Source organism: Balaenoptera musculus, chromosome 21, assembly GCF_009873245.2.
Source record: "Balaenoptera musculus isolate JJ_BM4_2016_0621 chromosome 21, mBalMus1.pri.v3, whole genome shotgun sequence".
Classification (NCBI taxonomy): Eukaryota; Metazoa; Chordata; class Mammalia; order Artiodactyla; family Balaenopteridae; genus Balaenoptera; species Balaenoptera musculus.
In genome coordinates this window covers 31781459-31799884 of record NC_045805.1, presented here as the reverse complement: position 1 = coordinate 31799884, position 18426 = coordinate 31781459, and the positions used below count along the sequence as shown (strand labels likewise).

Here is an 18426-nt window from a genome sequence, read left to right as displayed (position 1 = left end):
CACTAACAGCCATAAAAGAGGAAATCGACAGTAACACAGTAATAATAGGGGACATTAACACCCCATTTTCACCAATGGACAGATCATCCAAAATGAAAATAAATAAGGAAACACAAATTTTAAATGACACATTAAAGAAGATGGAGTTAATTGATATGTATAGGACATTCCATCCAAAAACAACAGAATACACTTTCTTCTCAAGTGCTCATGGAACGTTCTCCAGGATAGATCATATCTTGGGTCACAAATCAAGCCTTGGTAAATTTAAGAAAATTGAAATCATATCAAATATCTTTTGCAACCACAACGCTATGAGACTAGATATTAACTACAGGAAAAAATCTGTAAAAAATACAAACACATGGAGGCTAAACAATATGCTACTAAATAACCAAGAGATCACTGAAGAAATCAAAGAGGAAATCAAAAAATACCTAGAAACAAATGACAATGAAAACACGATGAACCAAAGCCTATGGGATGCAGCAAAAGCAGTTCTAAGATAGAAGTTTATAGCAATACAATCCTATCTCAAGAAGAAAAATCTCAAATAAACAATCTAACTTTACACCTAAAGCAATTAGAGAAAGGAGAACAACAACAAAAAAACCCCCAAAGTTAGCAGAAGGAAAGAAATCATAAAGATCAGGTCAGAAATAAATGAAAAAGAAATGAAGGAAATGATAGCAGAGATCAATACAACTAAAAGCTGGTTTTTTGAGAAGATAAACAAAATTGATAAACCATTAGCCAGACTCATCAACAAAAAAAGGGAGAAGACTCAAATCAACAGAATTAGAAATGAAAAAGTAGTAACAACTGACACTGCAGAAATACAAAGGATCATGAGAGATACTAGAAACAACTGTATGCCAATAAAATGGACAACCTGGAAGAAATGGACAAATTCTTAGACAAGCACAACCTTCTGAGACTGAACCAGAAAGAAATAGAAAATATAAACAGACCAATCACAAGCACTGAAATTGAGACTGTGATTAAAAACCTTCCAACAAACAAAAGCCCAGGACCAGATGGCTTCCCTGGTGAATTCTATCAAACCTTTAGAGAAGAGCTAACACCTATCCTTCTCAAACACTTCCAAAATATAGCAGAGGGAGGAAGACTCCCAAACTCATTCTATGAGGCCACCATCACCCTGATACCAAAACCACACAAAGATGTCACAAAAAAAGAAAACTACAGGTCAATACATCTGAAGAACATAGATGCAAAAATTCTCAACAAAATACTAGCAAACAGAATCCAGCAGCACATTAAAAGGATCATACACCATGATCAAGTGGAGTTTATCCCAGGAATACAAGGATTCTTCAATATATGTAAATCAATCAATGTGATACACTATGTTAACAAATTGAAGGATAAAAACCATATGATAATCTCAATAGATGCAGAAAAAGCTTTTGAAAAAATTCGACACCCATTTATGATAAAAACTCTCCAGAAAGCCATAGAGGGAACCTACCTCAACATAATAAAGGCCATATACGACAAACCCAGAGCCAACATCATTTTCAACTGTGAAAAATTGAAAGCATTTCATCTACAATCAGGAACAAGAAAAGGATGTTCACTTTTGCCACTTTTATTCAACATAGTTTTAGAAGTCCTAGCCTTGGCAATCAGAGAAGAAAAAAAATAAAAGGAATCCAAATTGGAAAAGGAGTAAAACTGTCACTGTTTGAAGATGGCATGATACTATACATAGAGAATCCTAAAGATGCTACCAGAAAACTATTAGAGCTAGTCAATGAATTTGGTAGAGTAGCAGGATACAAAATTAATGCACAGAAATCTCTTGCATTCCTATACACTAATGATGAAAAATCTGAAAGAGAAATTAAGGAAACACTCCCATGTACCACTGCAACAAAGAGAATAAAATACCTAGGAATAACCTACCTAGGGAGACAAAAGAGCTGTATGCAGAAAACTATAAGACACTGATGAAAGAAATTAAAGATGATACAAACAGATGGAGAGATATACCATGTTCTTGGATTGGAAGAATCAATATTGTGAAAATGACTATACTACCCAAAGCAATCTATGGATTCAGTGCAATCCCTATCAAACTACCAATGGCATTTTTCACAGAACTAGAACAAAAAATTTCACAATTTGTATGGAAACAAAAAAGATCCCGAATAGCCAAAGCAATCTTGAGAAAGAAAAATGGAGCTGGAGGAATCAGGCTCTTGGTCTTCAGACTATACCAGAAAGCTATGTGATCAAGACAGTATGGTACTGGCACAAAAACAGAAATATAAATCAATGGAACAGGATAGAAAGCCCAGAGATAAACCCACACGATATGGTCACCTTATTTCTCATAAAGGAGGCAAGAATATAAAATGGAGAAAAGACAGCCTCTTCAATAAGTGGTGCTGTGAAAACTGGACAGCTACATGTAAAAGAATGACATTAGAACACTCCCTAACACCGTACACAAAAATAAACTCAAAATGGATTAAAGACCTAAAATGTAAGGCCAGACACCATCAAACTATTAGAGGCAAACGTAGGCAGAACACTCTATGACCTAAATCGCAGCAAGATCCTTTTTGACCCACCTCCTAGAGAAATGGAAATAAAAACAAAAATAAACAAATGGGACCTTATGAAACTTAAATGCTTTTGCCCAGCAAAGGAAACCATAAACAAGACCAAAAGACAACCCTCAGAATGGGAGAAAATATTTACAAATGGAGCAACTGACAATGGATTAAACTCCAAAATATACAAGCAGCTCATGCAGCTCAATATCAAAAAAACAGACAACCCAATCCAAAAATGGGCAGAAGACCTAAATAGACATTTCTCCAAACAAGATATACAGATTGCCAACAGACACATGAAAAGATGCTCAACATCACTAATCATTAGAGAAATGCAAATCAAAACTACAATGAGGTATCACCTCACACGGGTCAGAACGGCCATCATCAAAAAATCTACAAACAATAAATGCTGGAGAGGGTGTGGAGAAAAGGGAACCCTCTTGCACTCTTGGTGGGAATGTAAATTGGTACAGCCACTATGGAGAACAGTATAGAGGGTCCTTAAAAACTAAAAGTAGAACTACCATATGACCCAAGAATCCCACTACCTGGCATATACCCTGAGAAAACCATAATTCCAAAAGAGTCATGTACCACAATGTTCATTGCAGCACTATTTACAATAGCCAGGATATGGAAGCAACCTAAGTGTCCATCAACAGATGAATGGATAAAAAAGTGGCACATTTATACAATGGAATATTACTCAGCCATAAAAAGAAATGAAATTGAGTTATTTGTAGTGAGGTGGATGGACCTAGAGTCTGTCATACAGAGTGAAGTAAGTCAGAAAGAGAAAAACAAATACTGTATGCTAACATATATATATGGAATCTAAAAAAACCAAAAAGGTTTCTGATGAATCTAGGGGCAGGACAGGAATAAAGACGCAGACGTAGAGAGTGGACTTGAGGACATGGGGAGGGGGAAGGGTAAGCTGGGATGAAGTGAGAGAGTAGCATTGACATATATACACTACCAAATGTAAAATAGGTAGCTAGTGGGAAGCAGCTGCGTTGCACAGAGATATCAGCTCCGTGCTTTGTGACCACCTGGAGGGGTGGAATAGGGAGGGTGGGAGGGAGAGGCAAGAGGGTGGGGATATGAGGATATATGTATATATATAGCTGATTCACTTTGTTATACAGCAGAAACTAACACTACATTGTAGAGCAATTATATTCCAATAAAGATGTTAAAAAAAAATTAACCAACCTGTCAAATACAACTAGTATAGTTATCTAGTGTCATCGGTGTGCCAAAAGGAAATATTTTTCTGCTGCACAAACAAGATTCATATGTCCACAAGGATACCTGAACAACTGCTGTTGAGACTGGGATAGTATTTATGATTCTAATTAGTTCCTGGGCCCAATTATGGAAAGGGACATAGCCCAGACTATGATTTTTCTGATATACACAGTAATTTTTTTACTATGCTGTTAAGGCTGATATGATGGTCAGAAGCAGTAAATTAACTCACTCATCCCTGGTTCAGTTGTATAAAGGGACACAGCCCTGTATATGAATTATACATTACATATGCAGACTGATAGTCTTGGCAAGAATAAAAGTAAATTAAAAACTACAAGAAAAAAGAAAATAAAAATATTTTAGGAGAAAATAATGTGGAACAAGGAGCCAGAAGTTTTAATGTTTTAGGGTCGTTTGGGAATTAGAGAGCCGTGGAAAGGAAAATAAACCCCCTTTAATGGAGGAGCAAGCACAGTGATAAAGCTTGGTTCAAAGGGCATTTGAGGATCTGGGTATTTAAGTATTGAAAAAGAAGTTGGGTGAAAGAAGCCACTCTAATAAGGCTATATACTGTATGATTCCAACTATATGACATTCTGGAAAAGGCAGAAATATGGAGACAGTGAAAAAGATCAGTGGTTGCCAGGGACTGAGGGGGAGATGAATAGGAAGAGCGTGAAGGATTATTAGCATAGTGCGAATACTCTGTATGATACCACAACAATAGATACATGTCGTTATACATTTGTCTAAACCTGTAGAATGTAAAACACCAAGAGTGAACTTTAATATAAACCATGGATTTTGAAAGATTATGATGTGTAAGTTCATCAGTTGCAACAAATGTACCACTCTAGTAATACATGCTTTGCATGTGTAGGGCAGGGGTTATATGGGAAATCTCTGTACTTTCTCCTCATATTTTCTGTGATCCTTAAACAGCTGTAAAAAATAAAGTTTTAATGGTAAAATAAATTAGAATAAAAGGAAGATGGCCATTTATACACATTTGTAAAAGGAAGTATATTCTGAAGAAACAAATATTAATACTTTCTCATTATATGTATTTTCTTTTAAAAACAATTTTGATTATTTGTTTTGATTTGAATGCTAACTCTGTAAGCTTGGGTAACACAAGTATTGTTTTGTCTTCCCACCCATCTCTTGGAGAACTTGTGTCAGGTTTGCTTCAGGTAGCATATATTTGTTGTAAATGAGAAAACTATCTAGAAACCCTCTTTCAGAGGCGGGGCAATGAATGTTATATAATCTGGGTCTCTAGGACCTTTGAAGCCAGAACAAATTTGACTTAGTTTGTGTACGATAGTGATGATAGCCGTGAGGAATTGGGACTTGGGTTGAGGAAAGGGTTTGCAGTCATGGTATTTATATGTTTGTTTTCAAAAGCAGATATAAATAATGGGAACCCTGGAAGCTATGAGCTAACAGTAAGCACTGAAGAGGTCAGAGATATATGATTGGACAAGTTATTTTTTACAGTTGTTTTCAATGTGGTACATGAAACAAACCTTCTTTTGTGTGTCCTGTAAACTTTTTTCTAAATGTTTATGAGGCATATTTATTGTTTTGTAAATGGTTGCTGATTTCTGCTTTAAGGATGGCATATGGAGAAACCAGAGTCTGCCCATGTGAGCATACCCTTAGTGGGTTGAAAGTAATTTCTATAATAATTACTTAGCTCTACTTTCTTTCTTTTTTATAATTATGGTAGTCTGCTTATCTTTGAGTTTCTCATATCTCTCACAAGCAATACCCACTCCTTTACGCACAACAGATTCAATCACCTAAATGTCTGTGCAACGCTTAAGTAGTTAACAAGAAGACAATTTCCTCATTGCTCTTAGCAACTTAGAAAAAATGGATGGAAACTTCAAGCCTGAAGAGAAAGAAAACTTGGGTATCATTTATATGTAATTTTTTCTTATGTTTCTTTTCTCTTCCAGATAAAACCAGTTAATACACCTTGTAGGCAACCAGTTGATGAATGTGATTTTCTAGAATTCTGTGATGGGAATAACGCACACTGTGTGCCTGACACTTACGCACGTGATGGACAGAGTTGTGATTCGGGCGACTCCTTCTGTTATGAAGGACGATGTCGGTCGTTTACCAGACAGTGCAGAAAATTAATTGGAGGAGGTAATGACCACAATTTTCTTCTTAGTTCCTAAATTCTGATGATTCCAAGCTCTGTTATTTAATGCTATAAAACAAAAATGTAAGTGTAATTTTAAAATAAGTGTATCCTATTTGTAGGCCTAATGTATGTTAGTGTTAAAGGAAGTAAAGTTTTCTTGATTCTGAGAAAACACTTCTGAATTTATAAGGAATCCTTATTTGCACAAGGGCGAGACCTCAAGTGGAAATGCAGCTTCTTGGAAGATTATGTTGACAAAAAAATTAAGTAATAGTCAACATAAGAAAGAAATAGAGAATTTTATTCAAGCCAATCTGAGTATTATAACCCAGGAGATAGTCTTCCAAAAAGCTCTGAGAACTGTTCTGCCCATTAGAGGTCAAGGCACAGTTATATATATTTTCAAGACAAAGGGTTATACATGAAAGTAACATACTGACAGTATACATAGTCCAGATCTGCGTGTAGAAGACATGTAGTGGTTCATCGTGAACCCTTACAGGATTGAGAAAGGAATGTTATCTCCTAAGGAGTCATCTTGCTGATGCCAGGAGAACATTGCTCTTTTTGTTTTGACACATAAAGCAATGTGAGTGCAAAACGAACAGTTACATCAGGGTTTCTCCACCTCAGCACTGTGGATATCTTAGGCCAGGCAGTTCTTGCTGTGAGGGGTGTGGGGTCCTGTGCACTTTAGCATTTTTAGCAGCATTCATGGCCTTTTCCTTCCAGACACAACGCCTGCAGGCCTTTGTGGTTTTCACAGCTGGGGTGGAACTGATGCTGGCTTCTAGAGAGTGGAAGTCTGAGTTGCTACTAAATATCCTACCATGCACAAAACAGCGCCTATAAGAAAGAATTATCTGACCCCAAATATAAGGACTTACCAGATGCCATCTCATTAATTGCTTTCTGGCTGTTTTGTAGTTCCACTGAGAGAAAATATTTGCAAATCGTACATCTGATAAGAAATTAATATCCAGAATATATAGAAAACTCCTAAAAGTCAGCAACAGAAAACAAACAGCCCGATTCAAAAACAGGCAAATGATGTGATTAGGTATTTCTCTAAAGAACACATGCAGATGGCCAACAAGCATATGAAAAGAAGCTCAACATCACTAATCATTAGGGAAATGCACATCAAAACTATGAGATACCACCTCACACCCATTAAGATGGCTGCTGTCAAAAAAAAAGAACACAACAAATGTTGATGAGGATGTGGAAAAATTGCAACAGTTGTGCACTGTGGGTGGGAACATAAAATGGCATCACCACTATTCTGTGTATGGAGAGTCCTCAGATTATTAAAAATAGAATTACCATATGACCCAGCAATTGCTCTTCTGGGTATACGCAAAAGAATTGAAGGCAGTGTCTGGAAGAGATATTTATGCACTCATGTTCATAGCAGCATTATTCACAATAGCTAAAACTTGGAAGCAACCTAAATGTCCATCAGTGGATGAATGGATAAAGCAAACTGCGGTGTATATAAACAATGGAATATTATTTAGTCTTAAAAAGGATGGAAATTTTGCAACGAAGTACAAGATGGAGGAACCTTGAGGACATTATGCTAAATGAACTAAGCCAGTTACAAAAAGACAAATGCTGTATGATTCCACTGAAATGAGGTACTTAGTAATCAATATCACAGATACAGAAAGTAGAATGGTGGTAGCTGGGGCTTGGGGAAGGGAAGAATGGAGAGTTGTTATTCAATAGGTATAAAGTTTCCATTTTAGAAGATAAAAAGAGTTATGGAGATGGATGGCAGTGATGGTTGCACAACAGTGTGAATGTACAGTGAACCACTGAACTGAACACTTAAAAATAATTAAGATGGTAAACTTTGTTATGTGTATTTTAACACAGTACAAATTTGTAGAAAACAAAAACCAATTTATTTGATATATAGTACCTACCTCTTTTAAAATTTCTTTAAAATAATCCAGCTACATATTTTTTAAAGCTTCATTGCATAATTTCCTTACTCTGAAGCCCATTAGCAATTAGTGTTTTACCATTTTATCATCATATTTTGTATAGTTAGATCTAAATCTTTAATTTCTTGAAGCTTGGGAACTATTTCCTCCCATCCTCTGTGCTTTCATGAGCATCTAAAATAGAATTCATAGGTAGTAAATATATGTGGATTTTTTTTAAGCGGGGGGACAAAAAGGAAGGATCCCATATGCCAACACAGTGCTGATGTCACTCACTTCAGCACTTCATATAAGGCAAGTCTAGTGATCATGAACTTCTTCAGCTTTTGTTTGTCTGGAGAGATTTTCTCTCTGCTTAATGTTTTAATTGAAGTATAGTTGATATACAGTAATATTATATGTTACAGGTGTACAATATAGCAATTCACACTTTTTAAGTTCATACTACTTTTATAGTTATCATAAAATATTGGCTATATTCCCCACATGATACAATATATCCTTGTAGCTCATTTTCTACCTAATTTATACCTCTTAACCTCCTACCCCTATATATATACCCTCTCCCCTTGCCTGTCCCCCTGGTAACCACGAGTTTGTTTTCTGTATCTGTGAGTCTGCTTCTTTTTTGTTATATTCACTATTTTGATATATTTTTTAGATTCCACATATAAGTGATATCATACAGTATTTGTCTTTCTCTGACTTATTTCAGTTAACAGTGACCTCCAAGTGCATGCAAGTTGTTGCAGATGGCAAAACTTCATTCTTTTTTATGTTTGAGTAGTATTCCATTATGTGTGTGTGTGTGTGTGTGTGTACTCGTACACCACATCTTCTTTATCCATTCATCTGTTGATGGACACTTTGGTTGCTTCGACAATTGTAAATAGTGCTTCTATGAACATTGGGAGGCATGTGTGTTTTTGAATTAATGTTTTTGTGGGGTTTTTTTTTTGGATATATATCCAGGAGTGGAAATGCTGGGTCATATGGTAGTTCTACTTTTAGTTTTTTAAGACCTCCATACTGTTTCCCGCAGTGGCTACCTCAGTGTACAGTCCCACCAATAGTGTACGATGGTTCCCTTTTCTTCACATCCTCCCCAACAGTTGTTATTCATTTTCTTTTTGATGATAGCCATTCTGACCAGTGTGAGGTGATACTGTGGTTTTGATTTGCATTTCCCTCGTGATTAGCAATGTTGACCATCTTTTCATGCACTTGATGGCCATCTGCATTTCTTTTTTGGGAAAATTTCTGTTCAGTTCTTCTGCCCATTTCTTAATCGGGTTGTTTGTTTGTTTGTTTTAATGTTGAGTTGTCTGAGCTTCTTATATATGTAGGCTATTAACCCGTTATCTGTCATATCATTTGCAAATGTTTTCTCCCAGTCTGTAGGTTGTGTTTTCATTCTGTTTATGGTTTCCTTTGCTGTGCAAAATCTTTTAAGTTTAATTAGGTCCCATTTGTTTATGTTTGCTTTTATCTCCTTTGTTTTAGGAGATGAATCCAAAAAAAATATTCCTGCGATTTATATCAAATAGTGTTCTGCCCATGTTTTCCTCTAGGAGTTTTTTGGTATCTGGTCTTACATGTAGGTCTTTAATCCATTTTGAGTTTATTTTTGTATCTGGTGTGAGAAAATGTTATAATCTCATTCTTTCACGGGTAGCTGTCCAGTTTTCCTGGTGCCATTTGTTATTGAAGAGACTGTCTTTTCTCTGTTGTATATTTTTGTCTCCTTTACTGTAGACCATAGGTGCATGGGTTTATTTCTGGGCTCTCTATACTGTTCTATGTGTCTGTTTTTGTGCCTTCACAACACTGGGTCTTGTTTTTGTATCCATTCAACCACTGTGTATCTTTTGGTTGGAGCATTTATTCCTTTTCCTTTAAGGTAATTATTGATATGTATGTTCATATTGCCATTTGTTAATTGTTGTGGGTTTGTCTTTCTCAGTCTTTTTGGTCCTTTCTTCTTCTTTTGTTCTCTTCTCTTGTGATTTGTTGACTATCTTTGTGTTATGTTTGGATTCCTTTTTCTTTTTTGTGTATACCTAATATCGATTTTTGGTTCGTGGTTACTGTGAGATTTTTGTATAACAGTCTATATATATTCGTGATTGTTTCAAGTTGCTGATCTCTTCATTTCAAACACATTTTTAAAATCCTGTATTTGTATTTTCCTCCCCTTGCAATTATTGATTTCTCTGAATTCTTTTGATATTATATTTTATATCTAATTGTTTTGTGTATCCCTTAACTGCTTATTGTGGATATAAATGATTTTACTACTTTTGTCTTTTAACTTCCATACTAGCTTTGTGTGTGGATGATTTCCTACCTTTACTATACCTTTACCTTACCAGTGAGGTTTTTCATTTTGCAATTTTCTTGTTTCTAGTTGTGGCCTTCTCTTTGTCGCCTAGAGAAGTTCCTTTAACATTTTTTGTAAAGCGGGTTTGGTGGTGCTGAACTCTTTTACCTTTTGCTTGTCTGTAAACCTTTTGATCTCTCCATCAAATCTAAATGAGAGCCTTTCTGGGTGGAGTATTCTTCTTTGTAGGTTTTTCCATTTCATCACTTTAAATATATTGTGCCACTCCCTTCTGGCCTGCAGTTTCTGCTGAAAAATCAGCTGATAGCCTTATGGGGGTTCCCTTCTATGTTATTTGTTGCTTTTAATATGTTGCTTTTTTCTATGTCTTTAATTTTTGGCAGTTTGATTAATATGTGTCTCAGCGTGCTGCTCCTTGGGTTTCTCTTGTATGTGACTCTCTGTGCTTCCTGGACTTGAGTGACTGTTTCCTTTCTTATGTTAGAGAAGTTTTTGGTATAATTTCTTCAAGTATTTTCTCAGGTCCTTTCTGTCTCTCTTCTCTTTCTGGAACCCCTATAATGCGAATATTATGTGCTTGATGTTGTCTCAGAGGTCTCTTAAACTGTCTGCATTTCTTTTCATTCTTTTTTCTTTTCAGCACAAGTGATTTCCACTACTCTGTCTTCCAGCTTACTCATTTGTTATTCTGCCTCATTTAGTCTACTATTGATTCCTGCTAGTGTCTTTTTCATTTCAGTTATTTTTAAAATTAATTTATTTTATTTTTGGCTGCGTTAGATCTTCGTTGCTGCCTGCGGGCTTTCTTTAGTTGCAGCGAGTGGGGACTACTCTTCGTTGTGGTGCAGGGGCTTCTCATTGTGGTGGCTTCTCTTGTTGCAGAGCACGGGCTCTAGGTGCACGGGCTTCAGTAGTTGTGGCTTGCAGGCTCTAGAGTGCAGGCTCAGTAGTTGTGGTGCATGGGCTTAGTTGCTCCACAGCACGTGGGATCTTCCGGGGCCAGGGCTCGAACCCATGTCCCCTGCATTGACAGGCAGATTCTTAACCACTCCACCACCAGAGAAGCCCATCATTTCAATTATTGTATTCTTCATCTCTCTTTTGTTGTTCTTTATATTTTCTAACTCTTTGTTAAAAACTTCTGACTTCTCGCTTTGTACATCCATTCCCATCCCAAGTTCTTTTATCATCTTTACCATCATTACTCTGAACTCTTTCTTGGGTAGGTTGCCTATCTTCACTTCACTTAGTTCTTCTTCTGGGGTTTTATCTTGCTCCTTCATCTGAAATATGTTCCTCTGCTGCCTCATTTTGTTTAAGTTGCTATTGTATTTTTGTCTATAGGTTAGTTACATTTCTTGACCTTGGAAAAGTGGACTTCTGTAGGAGATGTCTTATGTGTCTTAGCAGTGCACACCCCTTTTGATACCCAAGCCATATGCTCTACGGATTTGCCCTAAGAGAACTGTGTGGGCCCTTCTTTTGTGGTGGACTGACGATGTGGTTGGTGTGGTAGGCTTGGTTGGCCCCTGGTCTGGTTGATTGCCAGGCCCTGCCTTTTGTGAAGGCACTCAGCTGCTGGGTGGTAGAGCCGGGTTACAAGGTGGCTGACTGCAGAACCCCAGGGAGCTCTGGATCTAGCGCTGGATCGCTGGTGGACAGAGTCAGGGTCCAGAACACTCCAGGGATGTTTTCCCCCATTGGTGGGTGAAGCCGTGTCCTGGGGTTAATGTGCTGGATTACCAGCAGGCAGAGTTAGGTCCTGGAGTCTGGCTTCAGGACCCACAGTTCCCAGAGCTGGTGTCAGATTGCTGGTGGGGGTGGTCGATTTCTGATACAGTTGGGTATGGCATCTGGGGTGTCTTGAAGCTTGTTGTTGGGCTGCTAGTGGGCAGCGCCATGGCACAGCTGGTCCCAGGGTAGGGTCTGGCCTGCCATGCACAGGCTGTATCCACAGGCTGTGGGACTGTGGTTTTCTTGCGTTTGGTGCCTGCCCTCTGGTGGGTGAGACTGGTCTAGAGACTAGTGCAGGTTTCCTGGAAGGCAGGGCCAGTGCCTGCCCACTGTTGTGTGGAGCTTGGTCTTGGCCCTCTCATAGGCAGGGCCATGTCTAGTGGCCTGTCTAGAGTTGCTGTGGGTTCGGGAATCTTTTGGTAGCCTGTCTGCTGATAGATGGGGCTGTGTTCCCACCCAGTTTGTTGTTTGGCCTGAGGCATCCCAGCACTGGTTGCCTACAGGTGTTTGATGGGGCCAGGTTTTGGCACGAATGAGATAAACAGAGTATCCCAAGATGGTGACTACCAGCAGCAGTGTCCACATGGTAGTATGCTCCCAAATATGCCTGCTGCCAGTGTCTGTGTCCCCAGGATGATCTGTAGCTACCCCTGGCTGTCTGGGAGACTATCCAAGACCAGCAGGTAGATCTCTCCCAGGCTCCTATCAAATTAGTGCTCTTGCCCTGTGTCCTGATGTGCGTGCGCTTTTCTGTATGCTCTTTAAGAGTGAAGGCTCTATTTCTGCCAGTCCTTTGGGATTTCTGAAATTAAGCCCCACTGGCCTTCAGAGACAAATGCTTTGGGGGCTTGTCTTCCTGGTGTAGGACCCCTGGCTGGGGAGCCCAGTGTGGGGCTCAGAACTCTCACTCCTGTGGGAGAACCTCTGCACTCTAATTATTCTTCAGTTTGTGGGTTGCCCACCCAGGGGTATGGGATTTGATTATATCAGGAGTCTTCCCCTCCTACCCATCTTGTTGTGGTTCCTTCTTATGTCTTTAGTTGTAGAAGATCTTTTCTGGTAGGTTCTGGTCTTTTTCATCAATGGTTGTTCTCAGATAGTTGTGATTTTGGTGTACTCATGAGAGGAGGTGAGCTCAGGGTCTTTTTACTCTGCCATCTCCTCTCCTTAATTGAAGGGCAGTTTTCCCCTGTATAGTATTATTTGTTGGTAGTTTTTATCTTTCAGCACTTTGAGTATATCATCCCACCACCTTCTGGCCTGTAAGGTTTCTCATGAAAAATCCACTCATCGTCTTATGGGGGTTTCCTTTTATGTGACAAATCACCTTTTTTTCTACTTTCAATATCCTCTCTTTGTCTCTGAATTTTGAGAATTTGATTGTAATGTGTCTTGGTATGGATTTCTTTGGGTTCAACTTATTTGAATTTCTTTGGCCTTCCTTGTTCTGAACATCTACTTCCTTTCTCCACTTTGGAAAATGTTTAGCCTTTATTTCTTTGAATATACTTTCTGATCCTTTCCTTCTCTATTCTTCTTCCAGAACCCCCATAATGTATATATCAGTGCCTTTGGTGGTGTCCCATAAGTCCCTTAAGCTTTCTTCACTTGCTTTCATTCTTTTGTCTTGTTTGCTCTTCTTACTACATAATTTTCAATGACCTGTATTCGGGTTTGTTGATGCTTTCTTCTGCTTGATCTAGTCTGTTGTTGAACCCCTCTAGTGCATTTTTTTCCGTTCAGTTTGTACAAGTGGTACTTGGGGCTCTGGACAAATGGATCTACTCTTTCCCTTTCAAGGGGGAAATTGAGAGCTGGGATTATTCATCCACTCACCCTTTGGTGAGCAGGGGGGAGTACCCTTGGTGTCAAATATGCCAAGATGCTGTCCTTGTTGTCTCCCAGGCAGCTAGATTGTCCAGACCCATCAGAGCTCCCAGAACTTGAAAAGCAAATTCCAGATCTATGGAAAGCCTCCTTGGAAATATATGGGTGCTGGACCTGCAAACAAATTCCTTCTCTCTTCTGGGTGAAGCTGAGAGCTTCCTGCTTGTAAGCACTGCACTAGGGCAGGTTTCTGGCAAGAGGGTTCCTGAATCTCCCTACTGACTCCAGTGGTTTTGCTTTCTCCCAGAGAAGATGAGACTTTCATTTATTTTCAGGTTCATCACAAAGGGAATTTATTTATGAATTGTTGCTGAATCAGTGTATTTGTGAGAGGGCTTTCTTCTAGTGCTTCCTACACCACTGTGTTGCTGGTGTCTTTCTCCCTTGGGAATCTCCCCCCACCAATGTTATTGAGATATAATTGACATATAACACTGTGTAAGTTTAAAGTGTAAAAATTGTTGCTATGATACATTTAAACATTGCAAAAATGATTCTCACCATTGCATTAGCTAACACCTCCATCCTGTCACATAATTACCATTTCCTTTTTGTGGTGAAAACTTTAAAGATTTACTCTCTTTGCAGCTTTCAAGTATATGACACAGTATTCTTAGCTGTAATCACCATGCTGTACATTAGGTTCACAGAACTTGCTAATATTATAACTGGAAGTTTGTACCCTTCAACCAAGATCTCCCTATTTCCACTACTTGGAGCCCATGATAACCACCACATTACTCTCTTTCTCTGAATCTGGCTTTTTGGATTCCACATATAAGTGATATCATACAATATTTGCCTTTCTTGATCTGATTTATTTCACTTATAATGCCATCAAGATTCATCCAGGTTGTCTCAAATGGCAGGAATTCCTACTTTTCATGGCTGAATAATATTCCGTTATACATATATATTTTATTTACAGTCATCCATTGCTGAAGACTTAAATTGTTTATATATTTTGGATATTGTGAATAAAGCTGCAATGAACATGGAAGTGCAGATATCTCTTTGAGATCCTTATTTCAATTTCTTTTGATGTGTACCCAGAAGTGGGTTTGCTGCATCATGTGGTAGTTCTATTTTTAAGATTTTGAGGAATCTCCATACTGTTTTCCATAGTGGCTGCACTAATTCACATTCCCCCTAACAGTGTACAAGTTTTCACTTTTCTCAACATCCTTGTCAACACTTGTTATCTTTTATCTTTTTGATAATAGCTAAAGTAAAAGGTATGACGTGATGTCTCACTGTGATTTTGATTTCAATTTTCCTGGTAATTCATAATGTTGAGCACCTTTTCATGTACTTATTGATCATTTGCATGTCTTCTATGGAAAATGTCTGTTCAGATCCTTTGTGCATTTTCGAATCTTTGTTGTTGTTGTTATGGAGTTGTAAGAGTTCTCTATATGCTTTGGATATGAATGCCTTATCACATATATGATTTTCAAATATTCTCCCCTTCTGTAGGTTTCTTTTTATTTTATTACTTGTTTCTTTTGCTATGCAGTAGCTTTTTAGTTTGATGTAGTCTCACTTATTTTTGCTTTTGTTGCTTCTGCTTTTGGTGTCACATTCAGGAAATTGCTGCTGCCAAGATAAATGTCAAGGAGCTCTTTCCCTGTTTCCTTCTAGGAGTTTTACTGTTTCATGTCTTATGTTTGAGTCTTTAATCCAGTTCAAGTTCATTTTTCTGAGTGGTGTAAGATAGAGGTCCAATTGCATTCTTCTGCATGTGGTTATGCAGTTTTCCCAACAGCATTGAGTAGACTCTCCTTTCCCTATTCAGTTTCTTGGCTCCCTTGTCAAATATTAGTGGACTGTGTGTAGGGGATTATTTATGGGCTCTCAACTATGTTCCATTGTTCTATGTGTCTATTTTTGTGGCAATACCATATTGTTTTGATTACTATAACTTTTAGTGTAATTTGAAATCAAGAAGTGTGAAGCCCCTGGCTTCTTTTTTTTCTTTCTCAGGATTGCTTTGGCTATATGGGGTCTTTTATGGCTCCACAAAAATGATAGGATCGTTTTTTCTATTTCTGTTGAAAAATGCCATTGGAATTTTGATAGGGATTGCATTGAATCTATAGACAGCTTTGCGTAATACAGACGTTTAAATAATATTAATTCTTCCAATACATGATAACGGGGTATATTCCCATTTGTTTGTGTCTTCTTCAATTTCTTTCATCAAAGCCTTGTTTTCAGTGGACAGATATTTCACCTCCTTGGTTAAATTTATTCCTAAGTATTTTATTATTTCAAATCCTTTTGTAAATTGGGTTGGTTTCTTTGTTTCTTTTTCTTTTTCAAATGTTTAGTTATTAGTGGGCAGAAATGCAACTGTCTCATATATGTTAATTTCGTATCCTGTAACTTAAACAAATTTGTTTATTCTAAGAATTTTTTGTAGAGTCTTAGGATTTTCTGTATATAAGATCATATCATCTGCAAACAAGGGCAATTTTATTTCTTCCTTTCTGATTTGGATGCTTTTTATTTTTTGTCTTTCCGAATTGCTCTAGCTATGACTTCCAGTGCTATATTGAGTAGGGCTGGTGAGAATGGGCCCCGTTGTCTTTTTCCTGATCATGGAAGAAAAGTTTTCAACCTTTCACCACTGAGTATGACATTGGCTGTGAGTTTGTCATATATGGCCTTTGTTGTGTTGCAGTATGTTCCTTCCAGTCCCAATTTGTTGAGAGTTTTTATCATAAGAGGATGTTGTATTATGTCAAATCCCTTTTATGCATTTATTGAGATGATCATATAATTTTATCTTTCGTTCTATTAATGTGGCATATCACATTTATTGATTTCCATTCGTTGAACCAACCTTGCGTCCCAGAGATAAATCCCACTTGATCATGGTGAATTATTATTTTAATGTGATGTTGAATTTGGTTTGCTAATATTTCTGAGAAATTTAGCATCTGTATTTATTGGGGTTATTGGGTTATTGGTCTGTAATTTTCTTGTAGTATCCTTACGCTTTGGTTTTGGTAGCAGGATAATGCTGGCCCCATAAATTGAGTTTGCAGGTGTTTCCTTCCTTCAATCTTTTGGAGGAGTTTGAGAAGGATGGACATTCATTCTTCTTTAAGTGTTTGATATTCACCTGTGAAACCATCTGGTCCTGGGCTTTTCTGTGTTGGAAGTTTTTTGAATCTCCTTATTTGTAATTAGTCTGTTCAGATTTTCTATTTCTTCGTGTTTCAGTCTTGGTAGTTTGTATGTATTTGATGATTTTATCCATTTTTTCTAGATTGTCCAGTTTGTTGGTTTATAATTGTTGATAGTAGTCTCTCAGGATCCTTTGTACTCTGTGGTACCAGTTGTAATATTTTCTCTTTAAATTCTCTTATTTATTTGAGCCCTCTCTTTTTTCTGGCTTAGTCTAGCTAAAGTTTTATCAAATCTCTTTCTTTTCAAAAAACTAGCTCTTCGTTTCTTTGTTTCTATTATTTTCTGGTCTCTATTTCATTTATTTCTGCTCTGATGTTTGTTATTTCCTTCCTTCTGCTAACATTCGCCTTAGTTTGTTATTTTTCTAGTTGCTTGTTAAGTAAAGTGAGGTTCTTTATTTGAGATCTTTATTTTTTCTTAATGTACCATTTGTTGTTGTAAGCTTTCTTCTTAGAACTGCTTTTGTAGCATCCCAGAGATTTTCATATGTTATATTTTTGTTTGTTTTAAGATATTTCTTGATTTCTTGTTTGATTTCTTCTTTGACCCACTGGTTGTGCAGGGGCATATTGTTTAATATCCACATATTTGTTAATTTTCCAGCTTTACTTCTGTTATTGATTTCTAGTTTTATACCTTTGTGGGTCAGAAAATATAATTACTATGATGTCAGTCTTCTTAAATTTGCTAAGCCTTGTTTTGTGACCTAACACTACTCTATACTGGAGAATGTACCATGTGTGCTTGAGAAGAATGTGAATTCTGCTGCTGTTGGATGGAATATTCTGAATATGTTTGTCAGATCCCTTTGGTTTAATGTATGGTTCATGTCCAACGTGTATTTGTTGATTTTCTGTCTGAATGAACTATCCATTGTTGAAAGTGGTGTGTTGAGTTCCCCTACTATTATTGTATTTTTGTCCATTTCTCCCTTCATATCTGTTAGTATTTGCTTAATATAGTTAGGTGCTCCATTGTTCAGTGCATATATATTTATGATTGTTATATCTTCTTGATGAATTGACCTCTTTATCATTACAGAATGACCATCTTGGTCTCTTGTTTCTATTTTTGCCTGAAGTCTATTTTGTCTGATGTAAATATAGCTACCTTTACTCTCTTTTGGCTTCCACTTGCATGGAATATATTTTACCATGTCTTACTTTTGACATTCTGTGTATCCTTAAAACTCTACTGAGTCTCTTGTAGGCTGCATAATAGGGTCTTTTTTTTTTTCTGTCCAGCCACCGTATGCCTTTTGACTGGAGAATTCAGTTCATTAATGTTTAAAGAATTACCGATACTTAACAGTCAACT

The 18426-nt window shown here is 37.3% G+C and overlaps 1 protein-coding gene across 1 annotated transcript in view; it reads left to right on the top strand.

Annotated features, from left to right (window-relative positions):
- LOC118887929 (disintegrin and metalloproteinase domain-containing protein 5-like) overlaps window positions 1-18426 on the top strand; it is a 103277-nt gene that overhangs the window by 23591 nt on the left and 61260 nt on the right. Inside the window, exon 4 of the mRNA XM_036838845.1 lies at window positions 5807-6002. Coding sequence (XP_036694740.1) covers window positions 5807-6002 — 196 coding nt within the window. The remainder of the gene's footprint in view (window positions 1-5806; window positions 6003-18426) is intronic.